Source organism: Haliaeetus leucocephalus, unplaced genomic scaffold (genome assembly GCF_000737465.1).
Source record: "Haliaeetus leucocephalus isolate CR32 unplaced genomic scaffold, Haliaeetus_leucocephalus-4.0 Scaffold362, whole genome shotgun sequence".
Taxonomy (NCBI): Eukaryota; Metazoa; Chordata; class Aves; order Accipitriformes; family Accipitridae; genus Haliaeetus; species Haliaeetus leucocephalus.
Window position 1 is genome coordinate 7,692,992 of NW_010972798.1, and position 16,069 is coordinate 7,709,060.

Genomic DNA, 16,069 nt, shown 5'->3' on the forward strand with positions numbered 1-16,069 from the left:
AAGAGGAAGCCAGAAACAAAAACTCCAATTCAGTTCTCTCTACCTTGCCTTTAACTATAGTGACCAAAAAGGGAGAAGAAAATTTGTCAAAGAGCTAGTTAGTTTGCAAATCAGGCCTGACAACACAGCTTTAACAATACTTTAACAATACTGCCGTCTGAAGCACAAGCTATTTAGTAAAACAATAATTTCTGGAACCCTTAAAAGCCCTGGAAAACTTTCAGCTAGTCCCTGAAATGGCTAACTGAAAAGACTAACAGCTTTACAAATCCTCAGAAAGCAGTCAGTTCAGGTTGGTGCGTTTGGGTATCCTATACTTTATACATGGAAGCAAAGAATGGTCATATGATAAATATGCAGGTTCATATGCATCTATACAGTGTCTTCACATAACATTTTCAAAAGTTTTTTTTTTTTTAATGTGGCATATAAACAATGTTTCCTATCACAAAAACACCGAACTGCAACTTTACTGCAATTCTGCAATAAATCTTAGCAGCACACGCTTCAAATAAATTATACTGCCTCTTTATAGTAATTCTAATTATCTTCAAAGTATTTTCTCAAAAGGATACAAATAATGTGAGAAGCCGAGGAGTCTGTCTGGCTTTGACAGTCAGAGACAGAAACTTTTCCAATCTTGTCCTTAAATCCAATGTCCAAGAATCCTTGAAAAGAAAAACAAATTATGACAGTTGTTCACCAAATATGTACACTCTGCTGAAAGCACTGTTTGGATCACAGCAACCTTCCACTAGTAAACAAGGCAGCCAGCATTGTATTGAATTGTATTTTCCCTTCACTGTTACTGAAGTGAATGCATTTGCTAGCTACCCATAAAAGGGTACAGAAGTCAGAAGAGTTTAGTATTATTCCTAGACAAGAGTTCTAAGAGCACGATGTAGCTTTATTTCAAGTGTAAAACTATCGTATAGTGTTGGTGCCTTGCATGCACATGCAACAACTGCCTCTAAATTAGAAGTAGCTTTAAAATACAAGCAACTTGAGAAAAAGATGAAAAGATTAATGTGAATTGTAAATTTATTAAATAGAGTACAAAATGAATAATTTTCCATTGCTCAGTTTTCAAAAAGTAATCATTGTAGTCATTTTTCACTCCTAACAAGATCTGGGAATTGTAAATTTTGTCAATAACTATTGCAAACCTCATGATACGACATAAGTGATCAGCGTACAACATTTCTAAAATAAGGATTTGGAGAAAAACAACTCACATAATGAAAAATAGACCAACGTATCAGTTGCTAACTGGAATGCTGTCTTCTGCTTGATATAGTGTCTCATAAGCACAAGAAAATAATAGTTAAGGAAGAAAGCCAAACTACACCTAAGAATTCACTGAATATTCATTTCTTCTATTTCAAACCTTCAGTTAAGCTAGTTTCTGCTTGGTGAGAAGCTAGCCAACAGATGAAAAAGCAGTATCTTCCAACAAGTAGCAGGAGCTTCCTAATCTACTGCTGTATATGTGTTTGTTGCAAGCTGTTCTCGCAGCTCGGATTTGCCCTCATTTCACCATGCTGGAGAGCATACAGAATTTACTTGCTGTTTTTATGAATTCAGTATCCAGACAGTGGTGCAACACAGTATGCTGCATATTACCAAAGGAACGTCTCCTGGAGAGAGGAGTGTTTATTATGTTTCTAAATGTATTACACAAATAGAAAGGAACTCCAGCTATATAAAGCATCAGATGCCCGAGAAAAAACAAAAGCCATAAGAACGCTGCTTAGTAGACTACTGACTCACTGCTGTTCTTTCTCAAATGTAAAACAATCTGTGTTTCAACACTAACATGGAATGAGCTGTACAATTCCCACAAGAAAATATGAGTGATGGTGGACTAAGAGTTTGGACACTGGGTTACTATGAATAAACCTGAGAATCTCGTCTTAGATAAGGCATTCAAAAAAAAAAAAAAGCTGCTAAGTATAATTAAAAAAGAGTAGTCATATCCCATCTCTGAGATCAACCAGTACATCTCATTATTTATAGCTAGTCCCAAAGGAAAATGGCAGTATATGCCTTTTTTTGGTGTTAAACTGGAGCTCCTTATCAGCTGGTACATCCGAAGTCAGCCCTAGGGCAAGTACCACTTAAGCTTTGATTTGATATCAAAAAGTGTGTGGCAGCAATGCAGGCTGAAGACACCTCCTCCCACCACAGTAACTGCCCACAGCTACTTAGATAAGCCAGCACAACTGTCCATGTGGTAGGATGGTTAAGCATTTCAAGCATATAACCCTGCAAGACATTATACATATTTTACAAACAAATTTGCATATGTGCACGTGTGTGCATGTACATGGGAGGTGTATACACACACATTCACAGGCAGCAAAGCAGATCAGTTCCTTGATCCAGTCCAAATGCAACCGCATAACCAGACGCTTCCAGCAAAATCAAGAAGGCGTAGTTTTGCACCACAGGTGAAACAGTGGCTGTACCTTCCCCACAGGTATTGCCACCAATACTTCGGAATATCAAACCACAGCTCTGGACATCATCTCCTAACCATCTACCTGCATGGTGGCCAGAAAGCAGTCAATGTAAGGGTGTTTTATTACCTCTTGATCGATAGAATAACTGTAGATCATCATCACATTGAAAACACACCTGCAAATGAGATCTATTTTGAAGTTCAAGCACACTAACTTCTACACTCTCTTCTCACCTTGCACGTACAAGCGTAAGAAGTGAACTCTGAAACAGCCATTCAAAGGCAAAGGCTAAAACGTATTTAAGAGAAAAATTAACCAGGAAAAATGCCTGTGGCAAGAGTCACCAAACCACTAAGCACATCTATGCTCTTCCAGCATTTTTTGGGGGGGAGGGGGTGGGTAGGGGAGAAGAGTCTCAGAACACAGACAACACTGGCTCATTTTCTGTTACAGGAGGATTACTTATAAACTTGACTTTCTCTTTTCCACATGAAACGAAACTGCTTCAGTCTCCTTATGCCTAGCTATCAGGTTTTAAATCCAGCCACATATACACAGATAGTGGGGTCCCAGAAGCATGCATATTTCAGGGTTGTGGAAAGGAAGGAGAGGCAGCAATTCTTATTTATGGACACAGAGCTGGCATACGATTCAGGACTCAAGCAAACATAAAATATATATTTAAGATGGTACTCTCTTATTGATAGCACTCTCACAACCCTTCCTTCATCAAATATATCTTCTTTTATTATTGTACAGTTTCTGTTAAAGGAAACAATAGAAGCAATTACCAAACTAAACATAATTCCATATCTATCATCCCATGAGAAAAACCATGATAAATACCATCTCTGCAAAATAGATACTTACCTGGAAAAGTTCTTTAAATGAAGGATGTACCATGGGGTTTGGAACAAAAGGCAAAGCATAGAAAGGAAGAAACTCTGTAGTCTGGCTCAGTGCAGCTCCTTTTGTTTCCAGGTATGTCTTAAAATGAGAAATCCTTTCCTCAAGTTCAGCTTTGTCCTAGGAAATAAAGCAGCATATTTAGAAAACTACCACTCTGAATGCACTGTAAAGCTGGCAAATACAAGCAAGAGAACTAAATACATTAATATCAAGTTTGAAATCCCAGAGTATTTGTTATCTAAAAAGCAACATTTGTTTAACTAGAGAGTATTGTATCTTGTTTTCACCACTCAAAAAAGAAAATTTAAACCAGCATTGCTGTTTCTGTCATCCAGGTCCAACAAAAGAAGAGAGGGACATTTGCTTTTTGAATGTAAATTATTCCTGCCCACTTCAGGCTAGATTTCTAGAGCAGAGTGCCATTTCCACACTCAGGTCCAAGAGGAAACACCTACTTTAAACATGCTTTATTTCAGTGGTAAGTGCAGAACTGTAAAATCCACTCACACAGCACCAGGAAGGGGAGCTGGCACACAGAACAGACCGAAAGCCACCCTGAAGGCATCCAAATGCTCCTGTAGCAGCTGACAGGTGTAAGGCAGGAGCTCTTAAGCCCTGGCTGACCTGGCTGACTCCAGGCTACTTAAATGTCTCTTCATCATAAAAGTCCCATGTAACAGAGTTTTTATTTTATGACAGCTTGGAATTATAGTTTTCAATATGATATACTGAGCTGGTCAACATTCAGCTTTCCCATTTCATCAGAAATGTTTATACTTCAACACACAGCTTCAGTCCAAACTGGGAGCAAAGTGTTTTAAGAATCTCCTATGGACTACAAAGGTGTGAAAGTATCAGCATACTGGTATTTTCCAAGTTAAAATACTTCAGGAAGTCCAAGATAAGGACATCAGCAACTTCCATCTCTGTACTTCACAATACAAGGGGTCTGGTTCAACTAAAATGCAGACTGTGGCTCAAAAACTGGATACATACTCTGGGAATTCTTCTTACTAAATATCCCATCCTCATCCACACTAAATACAAATAAATGAAGTAAAACAAACAAAAACAATTTGAAGTTTGAACTGTGAACTAAACTTACAGGCTTTCCCATAGAGTGTTTTAAGAGGTAGGTTGCAAAGTGTATGTGAAGATAGAACTCCAGCTTCTGAGCAACTGGTTCATTGTCCCGGACTGAAGATGAAATATGCTCCTCCCAGAGTTGGAAGAAAACTTTCTGCTCACCATTTTCAAATGCTGTAAGCAGATCTTTCTGCAAAGGGGAAAAGCATTCAGTGAAAAAAACAAACACAAAACAGCTACATTTTTTCAACAGCAGATTAGTGAATGAAGAATTCAAGTGCCATCTGAACACTTTAAATTAAAAGTTTTAGCCAAAATCTCTCACCATTTGATGACCACCTAAATATTCTTTCTCCACCTATCTTTAATATCTCTGAGAGCCTGAATCAACCATCAGTACAAGTAGTAAAGCTCAGATTTTCAAGCATGTCAATCTGGGGACCCACCTTTACCATAAGTGAAAAATAAATGTCTACAGCATGTGAAAATCAGTCTTACCAAAGCATGGCAAGCTAAAAAACTAAAATAGTATGAACCAAACCTACTGTTGCAGGTTCAAAAGGACTAGAGTTCTGAAAAACAAAACAAAACAAAAAAACACAAAAAAACCACCCCAAAAAAACACAACCAACAACAAACCACCAACTTGACAGTTCCTGCACTGGAAGAAGACTTGCTAGTGGACTTCTTCAAATAGTCAAGAATCTGTTCAGACAGTTCAGATAATCTCACTGCTGTAATAATTCACATGGTGGTTAGTGGTCTTAAACTGGTTTTAGTATTACTTAAAGTAAGCATAAATGATGCATTACCTGAACAGGCAAAGCTTTTGAATCTCTTGAGGAAACACCTGCTGGTTTAGGTAGTGGCTTCCCTTTTATTTTACATTCCTTTGTAAATACTTTCACTGTTTCTTCAAATTCAGCAAAATCCAAATACTACAAGACAAAAACATACAGGAAGAATATTTTTTTAGATTATTAATGCTTCAGTGAGTGACCCATGAATTGCCAAAGTCCTATAAAGTTTCTCTGTAGCAGGGTCCATAAATGCCAAAGACTGAACAGCAACAAACCAAGAACTGGTACCTCATGGCAGGAAAACACTATCTCTCAACTAAATTTCCTCCTGCATCCTAGAGAATAGTGCTGACAACTGAGCACATCCTCCCTGAAAGAATTATGCCCCTCAATTTAGTCAGTAATTTCATTCAACCAAAGAAGAAAAAGAACTAAAATCCATTAATGTTATACCTTGGTTGAAGAAACAAGTAAATAACTTCCTTGCAAATAATGTTCTCAGGGGGCAGAATACTTAAGTGTGACTCTCATCTCCACAGTAGCAGTTGGACAGCTTGAACTCTAAGCCAGGTCACTGAAGCTGTGCAAGCCAAATTAATGAACAACTCATTAAGTACTATTCTTCTGAGAAAGAGATAAACAGCCCTGCCTCTTCCTCCCACAATGTACAGTCACTATATTACATGCAACTTTCCCTTCCTCCCCCCATCTCAGGAGTCTTAGTTATTGGTTGCTGAGGCAAGACATTACATTTCATTTTGCAAATTTGATCTGGGTTCCCAACGTTGTCACAGAGAACAGGAATAATTTATTTTCCCCACTGTTAACACAAATGGTAGTATAGTAATGATTAAGTACTTAAACCTCTATTTAGATTTGTTTTCCAAGATCCACAAATAGATTTAAGTTGTGTATGATTTTGCCATTTGGTAGACTCTTTAGGCAGGCAGTAACTGTCCAGGCTTTCAACAGACAGCCTGGTGAAAGCTGGGCACAGTGACAGCTGACTGCCACTCTTGATCACCCCTCCATAGCACCAGCATCTGTGGAACCCTGCAATAGGTTGGGTCACACAAGGCAGGGGGATTAGGCTGTTGGTTTGGTGTTCACTTAGGGCTCTAAACCAGGCTACCAACACAGTGTTGATCAAAGGAATGAGACAGTAACAAGCAGCAGAGATCACAGTTTGTGCTCTTGTTCCAAATCATAACTATCCCATTTTAGTCAATTTATCCAGAAGACTGAAGCACAGACTACCATAGAGGCACCTGCCCTTTAAAGTTTGCCTCTCACTGCCTTTTTCACACTTTAGAATATATTCTGATTACCTCTTATGGGCAATATGGGTAGAGGAGTGTGTAGCTGGAAAATCCTGCTTAGGCATTAAACCATGGAGATAAGTAGTCTCAGGACTTCAGCCTGGGCTTTATCAGCTCTAGGGTTTTTATATGCCTCCATGATTTTATACAAATATGGAATGAGGTGGCAGCTAAGCAATGTTTTAAAGATCTCACCATTATCACAAGGTGGACCTGAGTCCCAAAGCTGTCTGTTGATCTAATCAACTTAACTGCTCCTTTAATGAAAGCCTCATTTGCAATGAACAATGGATAATTCTAGCTTGATATGATGTTTGACTGCTAGCATTTAATGGACATTGAGCCCTCTGAATCTACAGAGCATGACAGGAGTCAATATGATTTCAGGGCATAGCAAACACTTGGCCAGATAAATAACTCCAGAATTTAAACCACAGTTACAACAGCTGGCTCTGAATACAAGCATAAAATTTTGCCTTGCTCATTTCAACAAAAAAAAGAAGAAAAAAAAAAGAAAAGAAAAAAAAGAGAGAAAACCAACCTCTCTCACTAGTCCGAGTAACTCAGCTTCACAAGCTAGAATGTCACCCATCGCTAAGCATTACTGCTACATCTCATCGTTGATAAACCTCGAAAACTGTAAAGAAGGGGGGTGTTAGCAGACAGCACAGCGGTTCCTTCACACAGCCCCACCGCAGCCCAGCCACGCACAGCCCATTAGCCATCTCATCTCCAAACAAACCGCATGAGGAGGACATCCCCCCACCACCACCCCGTAAGGCACCTCCAAAGAAGTTCCGAAGCCGGTCTTCTCCGACCCGAACCGCCGTTCTCGCCAGGCCGCGGGGCGGTCACACCGCCTCCTCACACAGCCGCCTCCAGGTGCGGCCCGCCGCCGCCACCCATCCCCCAAACCGGGCCGGGGCGTTGCGGCCGCCCCCTCAGGGCCGAGAGCATGCGACCCAGCAGCTCCTGAGGCAACCGGCGGGGAGGGAAGAGAGGAAACCCCGGGTGCCACCCGCACCACCGCGCCGCGGCCTACCTGCCCTGCCCTGCCCTGCCCTGCCCTGCGCCGCCGCCTGTCGCCTTGGCAACCGCGGCCACTCTCCACGCCACACCGCGCCCCCTCCCGCCGCACATGATCCCTCTCAGCCAATCCCAGACCGGGAATGGCCCATCACGTGACGAGGGTGGGTCTCCACCGTGCCGGCGGGCAGCGCCCCCTGGAGCGCGCGGAGCTGCAGCTTCCCGCTGGTTGTGAAGAATCGCTTTTTGCCGGTTTCCACTCTCTGACGTAACTTGAAGGGAGCTTGGGGTCAAGTTAATTTTTTAAAATTATCTACTCTCTTAACATATGGGTTTGTACCCCCTTGCCATCCTGGGCCAGTCAGAAGTCTTCTAAAAGCGCACCACGCTGTGTGCTCGTCCGTAGGCCCATAGCTTTCAGTTGCACAATTACATGATTTCTTAATTACAGTCATTACAGCCATCTGACAGTATTTGCCCCTGCCACACCTGCCACCGAGCACTGCACTCTCTGAGGGGATGCAAACGCAGGGAGTAATTCCGCTCTGGCTAAAACAGCCTGTGGCCAAGGCCGCCCGCTCCACTTACCTCACAGCTTGGAAGGTTCGTCTGAAAAAGATGTCGGGCAAAAAAGGCAGAGCCTTGCCGAGACTGAGCACTGCACCATAAGCCTGAATCGCAGCCCCAACGCAGCCAGGGTTAGGGACACCAAGACCAGCCCCGTGGGTCATGCACGCACGGCTCCGGCAGGCACGCGTCTGACACGTCGTTATTTCATGGAATCCTGACCAAAGCAAACAGGGAAGATTGGCTGAGCCCCTTATCGAGGCTTTGTCCCATTTTTAATTAACGGTGGTGTTAATGAACCTCTTGCCATTAACACCAAGGAAGCATTCGCTAGACACAGCAAAATGACATTGTATCACCATTGATGTCCTGCCTGGGATTTTGGTCTCACCCTGTGCAGCCTTGTTTTCCACCATGAACACTTAAGACTACCTGTGTCCTCCACATGTCCCACAGCCAGACACAGCACGGTACCATCCTTCTTCCTTTACAAGGCTCCTAAAGCAGGCAGCAGAAACTGAATGCAGAGATTTGCATCTGCCCCCCCCCCCCCCGCCCCGGAATTTGATTCTTAATAACCTCGCAAAACCCAAAAGCTAATCTCACCAGCCAGCTCAGAGGCACTGCTCTCCACCAAGACCATTTCCCAGACAAACCTTAACTTTCCAACTCCAACATGGGTGGATGGGATGCAGTTCAGGGTACAGCCTTCCCTTGGCTCATGATCTAAGGGTATTCTTCTCCTTATGCAATTTAAAAAAAATAATTAAGGAACAGGAAAAAAAAATCACCTTTGAACATTCTTGCCAGACCTAAAAGTATCAGCTTGATAGATGAAATGTTTGGGAAGACCCAGGTGATGTGAGGAAGAGTTATGACAGATGGTGAGCAGGCACTAGCACTCCATCCATAACCCATGGGAGTTATTTTTTCACTGCTCCATGGCCAGCCAGCAACAGGTTGGTATTTGTGAATAAAATACTGAAGCAGACTGCCGCTCTTTGGGAAAAGAAAGGAAGACGTTAAATATCTTATGAAGGGCCTTGACAAATCTATGCTCCCTCCCATGCCTTGCTTCTTCAACTTAGGATTGTCCCGGTAAGGGACAGAGCAATGATTTGAGCCAGGGTTGTGCCAAACTGCCCAGTTTTTACTTCATTTCATGTGATGGATGAAAAGGTGCCAGGAACAGGTCAATTCATCCATCACCTCTGTCTGTGCCAGAGGGCCTTGAAAACATCTCATTCCCCAACTCAGTATGCTTGGGAGACGTTCTCAGTTAAGGAAAGCCTGCTAGGGAAGGAGCTTCTCTAGGAAATTGGGATAAACCGCAGCAGTTTTCTTCAGGCTCCCTCCTTCCCCAGCACTCCCAGCAAGCACATCACAACAGGCAAGAGCAAAGGGACAGAAGGGCAGATTCCTGAAATCCTGGTGAGGACTCCACTCTGCAATCCATGGAAAGCACTTGGATATCTCTAGAAATGGCTCTGTCATTCCTAGAAAGCACCTGAAAATTTCTAAAAAGCACAGGGAAAGGCCTAGAAAGTGCTGGAAGAAAAGTGTGTGAAAGCTGGCTGGAATTGCTAGGAAGCACATCAAACTGTTCAAAAGCACCCTGGAATTCCAGTCTGTAATCCCTACAAAGCTCTCTGCAATTCCTAGAAAGAACAAGGATTTTCCTGGAAAGCACAAAGAAATTCCCAGAAAGTAAGGGAAAATTCCTAGAGTTCAGTCTGAATTCCTAGAAAGTTGTGGGAAATTCCTAGAAAGCCCATTGAAAATCCACAGAAAGCCCACTGAAATTTATAGAAAGCACATGAACATTTTTAGAAAGCACCAGGGAATTGCTAGGAAGCAACAGGAAATTTCTATTCTAATGGTTAGTTTGTGTTCTCATCGCTCACCCTGTGACAATGAGCATTCAAATTGGCTTTGTAGTTACTGCATGTGCTGGTTAAGTCATCAGGTATGTAAATGATTGAGCTGGTAATTGGAATTTCTGGATTTGGTGATTTGTATACTAAATACCAAAGTTTTATGTATATAAACATAACATTTATATACATGAAACTTCTATACTTAATAACACAAATAGTAGGCATACTCTGCATATATAGAGAGTATGTCTACAGCCAGAGGTTTCTTCTTTCTGTTGCATATACTTCTATGGAGATCTCATAATAGCAAACTTTAAATATTTATGTTAAGTTTTACCGTGCTAGAGCCAGTCAGGCATTTAGTTGGTCTCCAGCGGGAGGAAGGACTGGATCCCTTGGCCATTTATACCCCACTCACCACTGCTGTGTGTGCAGCCTACAGGGCTCCTTCTTGCTCCCACTGAAGGAAGGTGATGGGATTGTGAAATCCTTCTCCTGTTTGTCACCTGTCCCTCTAACTTTTTAGAGGAGTAAAATACTTCCTTAGAGAGTGGTCCCAAGGTTTTAGAGCAGACCAGCTGCAGCTGTCCTCCTTCTTTGTAAAGGCAGCTGCACTATCCTCAGTGTTCCCTCTCACCTGCTTTGCTTTGGTGATGATCAGGCACTGCCCATGGGGAGAGAGAGAGAGATTTATGCCGATTTTCTCCTTTTCCCATCTTCAGGATGATGTGCATCTAGCTGGCTTTCTCCTCTGAGCAGCCAAACAGGACTGACATCATGTTCTGGGCAGGATGGTGGGAAGGGCTGTGTGGGATCTGGGCTTTGCTTGATCATATTTTTTCTCATTTCTCTCCTCCCATTCTTGCAGAAGTCCCCTTCCAGCAGGCAGGCAAGGCTGCTGTGCACACACTGCCTTGCACAGGCTTTGTCATGCTCCTAGGGTGCTTGGTCAGAAACACCTTTTCGGAGAGTTGCCGCCCAGGGGTAAACGCCCACCCACTGGCCAGCACCTGGGGTAAGGTCAGGAAGATGCAAAGCTTGTGCCTCAAACCTGAAAAGCAGGACTCCACTGCCCTGTGTGTCCAAGGGAAGACACTCAACATCACTTGGAGTATCACCCCAGCTCCATAGGTTTTTCTTGGGGCAGGTGTCACTGCCACCTCTGCTGGGGGCTGAGCATTCCTGTGGCTGGGCCACCAACTCTACCAGCTGCATCTCCCAAACTGGATCATAACCTGTTGCTTGATTAAAAAACAGAAGGCTATTCTTTGTGCCCAAGTGGAAGATTCTGGAGGAAATGTCTTCTTGCAGTAGCCTTTCCAAGTGGTTGCATTAAAAATAAAAGCAAGCGAGGAACTTTTTTCAAAGCTTAAACATCCTGTTATTTTCTGAGTGAAACTTCAGCTTTTAGTTGCCAAAAAAATTTTGGTTTGGATTTCAATAAATACTTTGAAGGAGCATTTAGGCAATAAATAAGAAGTCACTCAAGTTTTTAGTTGATGACACATTATTGTTGGTTGGGTTGGAGCATGGACTGGCTCTTACTGGGACTGGCTGGGGGGCAGAAGGATTTGCTTGGACCAAAATCCTATGCTCAGGAAGGGCACTTGCCCAGCAGTTCAGATGCTGCTTACATACCAAATTACAGAGCAATGCTTCCCCAGGGCCCTCTGCAAGGAAAACCAAGGCAATGAAATTGCAAAACCTCTCTGCTTTCCCCAGCAGCAGGCTGTCATAAAGCTGCTCTGTCTCCCTTGGATCGGGCTTGTTTAGCTGCTGCTGAGCCTCAAGTTTCACCTCTCCCCAGAAGGACACAGTCAGCCCGTGCCAGGCTATTTATATGCGGACCTTTCTTCAGTAGTTTCCTGTAACCAAAGTCCCTGAGCAGGAGAGGCACAACAGAGACTTTGATTTTGTGCCATGGGATGCATGAAGGAGGTCACAGGGTGAACTCAGCTCTCCTTGAGATCCAGAAGCCTCTTGACCTGCTCAGCGCAGAGCAGGGAGGGAGGAGAGACTGGCTGGTGGCCCCCAAAAAAGCTCCTTTCAGATCCATTGCAAAACGGTGAAGGAGGCTCTCAGGCACCTTGCAGCCTAGCATCAAAGGAGCCAGAGATTTCTTCTCCCAGCAGGACTTTACAGATGAGGCCAGGAGCAACCAGGGCTTAATTTATTGCCCTGCAATGTCAGGGCCCCACACCCCTCAAGTGCCCACCTGGAGAGGAGATGCAGCTTTCTCCAATCTCTGCAAAACCTTCTAGCCACTGCCACCACCCTGGTGGAGGTTGGCCAAAGCCAAGCCCAGCCCAGGCTGGAGGAAGGAGGGAGTCCTCCAGCACTTTCTCTGCTCCTCCATCCCGATAGATCAACCCATGGTACTTTCCAGCTGTGGCAGAGATCACCCTTCAGAGATCCCTACAGGGACAGAGCTGACAACCAGGAGAGACTGACTGCCGTTGTGGGGCAGGGTGTGCCTCCATGGGGGATGATGGCAGCTCAGTGGCCTGGGCCCAAAGGGGGCCCCAGGTGGGCTTTCTGGCATGTGCTCATCTAAGATGGGTCATTAAGCCCTGAAACAAGGTGAACACCCATGCGTGAGAAGTCTTGGCTTGCAATAACATCTAGGCTTTCCAGCCAAAAATGACAGGGGGGCTGGGAGGAGGGAAGAGCTAGAGATGCTCCATTTAAAAAAAAAAAAAAAAAAAAGGAGAAAATAGTCTGGGAAACTGGGTGCACAGAAACAGCAGGACAGAGCTTCATCGTCAGGAGAAACATCCCCGCTCCCAGCAACAGCCCCAGGGAGCCTCACTCCCTTCATTGCATGGGCACAGCTTTGATGCTTGCCGCCAACACAGACCGATGGCCATCTGTCCCATGCCACTGACACAGACCAATGGCCACCTGCCCACTCCCTCAGGGACAAATTGCAAAACCTCTGGGCCTGCAAGAGGAGCAAGCAGCAGGTTTCATCTATGAATGAACCCATGAACTCTGCTGTCCAATGCAGATGTTTCCAGCAAATTATTTTCAGCTGTTTCTTGTTCATCCCTGCACCACAGATTTCATGCTTAAACTAAAAATAAAAAAGATCTCTGTGTGAAGTTAAAGTAAACAGAGAACTTGCCCAGCCCTACAGGAGCTATCTCAGCTTCTCCTCTAGGAGGACATGGTGGGGAAACAAAAAGCTAATCCATCTTGGTTCTCATTGACACGGAATGGACAAAAACAATTAAATAGGAGAGCCAGCCTAAAGCTGAGAACAAAGACACTGCACCAATATTTCAGGTCTTTTTCCTTCACTCTGAAGGGGAAAAAATTGCTCCATACTTCATCCCTTGCAGGTTATCTTTGGAGGAACAATGTCTCCATAATTTCTGCTGACAATTAACCTCGCCTGTGCAGCAATTCTTCCTTGGGTCACCAGTGCAGCTATTTATACCCTTGGCCAGGGATGCTGTTGCCACCAAATGACTGCCCTTCCCCTTGGCCAGCCCTGCACCAAGGTGGCGGACAGCGAGCCCCAGGGTGTCCCCCCATGCGCCCTGCCCTGCTTGCCAGGACCCACTTCACCTGGATCCTGACAATATAGACCCTCCAGCGTCCATTTTCTGCACATGCTACAGGAGTCCATCAGACGAAGTGCACAGAGCTGGGACGTCTAGGGTTGTGGTCTCCAGGAGCCCTGATTAGCTGGTCTCCAAAGGACTTGGGCAGAAACAAGATTTGCCTTGAGTCACCTCTCTGCAACATGTGGGTAACGCCAATTCCCCCATGCACTGGAAGAGACACCGATGGCTCACTCGAGTACCTACGCAGTACTTCTGAGCAAAAAAACAGAGCTTTAGTTGTGCAGCCAATGCCAAGCACTGGCGTACAGACCTCAAAACAAACCTCTGGACCTGGGCTGCTGCCAGCTGGACTATTTGCCCACACAGAGCAGGATTTCAGAGGCCAAGTCAAGCCAGTCCTGACCTGGAGCCCAGCAGCAGGGGCTGGGGCAGCTTCTCCTCCCAAGGCACAGAGCGTCGGCCAGCCCAATCCCACCAGTGCTGGAGAAACACATTGAACCAGGTCTACCCAAACCAGTTATCTTCACTGAGGGAGCAGAGACCCTTGCTCCCACATGAAGCCACCCTGGGGGAAGATCAGCACCCTTGGGTGAAGGCCTTCAGGCCCACTGGTCCCATCAGAGGTTGCAAGCAAATACCACAAGCCTTGCACAGTCCCGCAATGTCCGTGCTCCCCATCTCCTCCATCCTGCTGCTGCTGCAAGGTTAAGATGGGCCCAGAGCTGGGCTGAAAACAACCCGTCACCAATGCCGAAAGCAGCAGGCAGGGGAAGAGCCCAGGGCAGGCTGGGGTCTGGCAGGGGCGAGGGTGGGGGACGCTTCAGCCTCCAGGATGCAGGGAGATAAATGGCCAACATCGTCATCGTTATCAGCAGCGCCCAACCTTCATATTGAACGGCGAGGAGGAAGAGCTTCGCATGGCCCTGGAAGGAAGGGGAGAGATAGGGAGGGCGGCACTGCTGTGATGGGGAGAGAAGGGAGGACAAGACTTACTCAGTGCCCACCAGGGCCCTGGAGCAATGCCAGGGGGCTGTTGGCCCCCTCCTCTAAGACCCTTTGCCCTGGGAGCTTTACCTCCAACATCCCCATCCCTGTTTCGGTCCCCAGCATGGTGCCAAGCAGGGGGCTTGTACCCAAGTTAACAAGTGGAAAGGGGAGACTGAGGACATGCCCAGGGCCTCCTGGAGGGACTCGGATCTGTCAGAAGCAGCATGCTTTTGAAGTGATTTATTTCTCACCAGGGTTAAGGGGGATGAGACCCATTAGTCAGGAGGGACAGAAGCATGCTTCCTGTCACCTCAGCCTCTCCCTCTAACAAACCCAGGAGCATTAGGTCCAATTAGCCCCTGGCAAACACCCCAAGGGTGGGTCCCTCCGCAGCATCCCCAGACAGGCCCAGGAGAGCAGCACTTCCTAAAAAATCAGCGCTAATGAGTCACTGTGGCTAAATTTAAAGCAGCAGCGAAGCTTTCCAGGCTCCCACCATGCCTTCTCCAAACTGGAGATCAGAAAGCCAGCAGTGGCCTCCCTCATCCAAGCACAGCACTGAGCCAGTCCTGCAGTTACTGGCCCCATCTGTCCCCAGGGAAATTGGTCAGATGCCTTAGCATGGGGGCAGGATCCAGCCCAGAAGGCTTTCCAGAGCATTCTCGGAGGCTTTCTAGCATCTTTCCAGAAGATTTCTGGAGGTTTCCTGGCCGTTCACTGTTAGTTTTTCTAGTCTTCTAGAGGTTTTCTGCTGTATCTCCAGAACATTTCTAGAATCTTCCTAGAGGTTTACTTGAACTCTCCTGGGGCTGTTACAGCCTCTTTGTGTGTTTTTTTTACAAAGTCACAGGCTGACCATTTCCAAATTTCTCAAGTGGCACCTTGGCAATTGAGCAAAGCTCAGCACCTCAGCCAAGTGCCATGCGACACCTCAGGTGGTCACAGAGCAGCATCCTCAGCAGCCCGATTAGTAAATTGAAGAAATACAAAGAAGTTGGGGGAAAAAAATCACATGTATGGGATCGTTCTATAGTCAGGACACATTGTTTTGTACCACAAACTCTCAAAAACGCCTCCCAGGACCTCTTGTCCTTGTGCTGTCTGGAGTCTTTTAAGCAGTGCCCCCTGAGTGAAACCAGCCTGAGCTAGACGCGTGTCTCACTGAGGCACGGGACCAGCATCCTCCCAAGCTGCAGTGTGGGTAGAAGAGGTTTATCCTTTATGAACTTATGGCACCTGAGCACACGTACCTGAGGGGTTGCCCACTGCATGGGAAGCTGGGAAGGACCTGGGTGCTCCACAGCAGAGCGGCTCCAATTGCAGAGCTCAGCTGGGGAAGTCCCCAAAGGGAAACCCCATCTACTGATACCAAATGCCTGAGCAACCAATGAGCCGTTCATTGTGTGCACAGCCTTCTCTCCAGAGAGAGGTACAAACAGGCTGAAACCCCTGGGATCCGCTTACCAC

General features: G+C 45.5%; 1 protein-coding gene across 4 annotated transcripts in view; it reads right to left on the reverse strand.

Moving 5' to 3' along the window:
• The window catches only part of ARMC9 (armadillo repeat containing 9), a 67,656-nt gene extending 60,453 nt beyond the window's left edge, over positions 1-7,203 (reverse strand). For all 4 annotated transcript variants that reach the window (XM_010573030.1, XM_010573029.1, XM_010573031.1 and 1 more), the window contains exons 1-5: positions 7,118-7,203; positions 5,270-5,395; positions 4,477-4,647; positions 3,333-3,488; positions 576-668 (exon numbers count right to left, since the gene is read on the reverse strand). In XM_010573030.1, the coding sequence (XP_010571332.1) occupies positions 576-668; positions 3,333-3,488; positions 4,477-4,647; positions 5,270-5,395; positions 7,118-7,168 (597 nt within the window). In that variant the 5' untranslated portion in view covers positions 7,169-7,203. The remainder of the gene's footprint in view (positions 1-575; positions 669-3,332; positions 3,489-4,476; positions 4,648-5,269; positions 5,396-7,117) is intronic.
• Between the last annotated feature and the right edge of the window lie 8,866 nt (positions 7,204-16,069).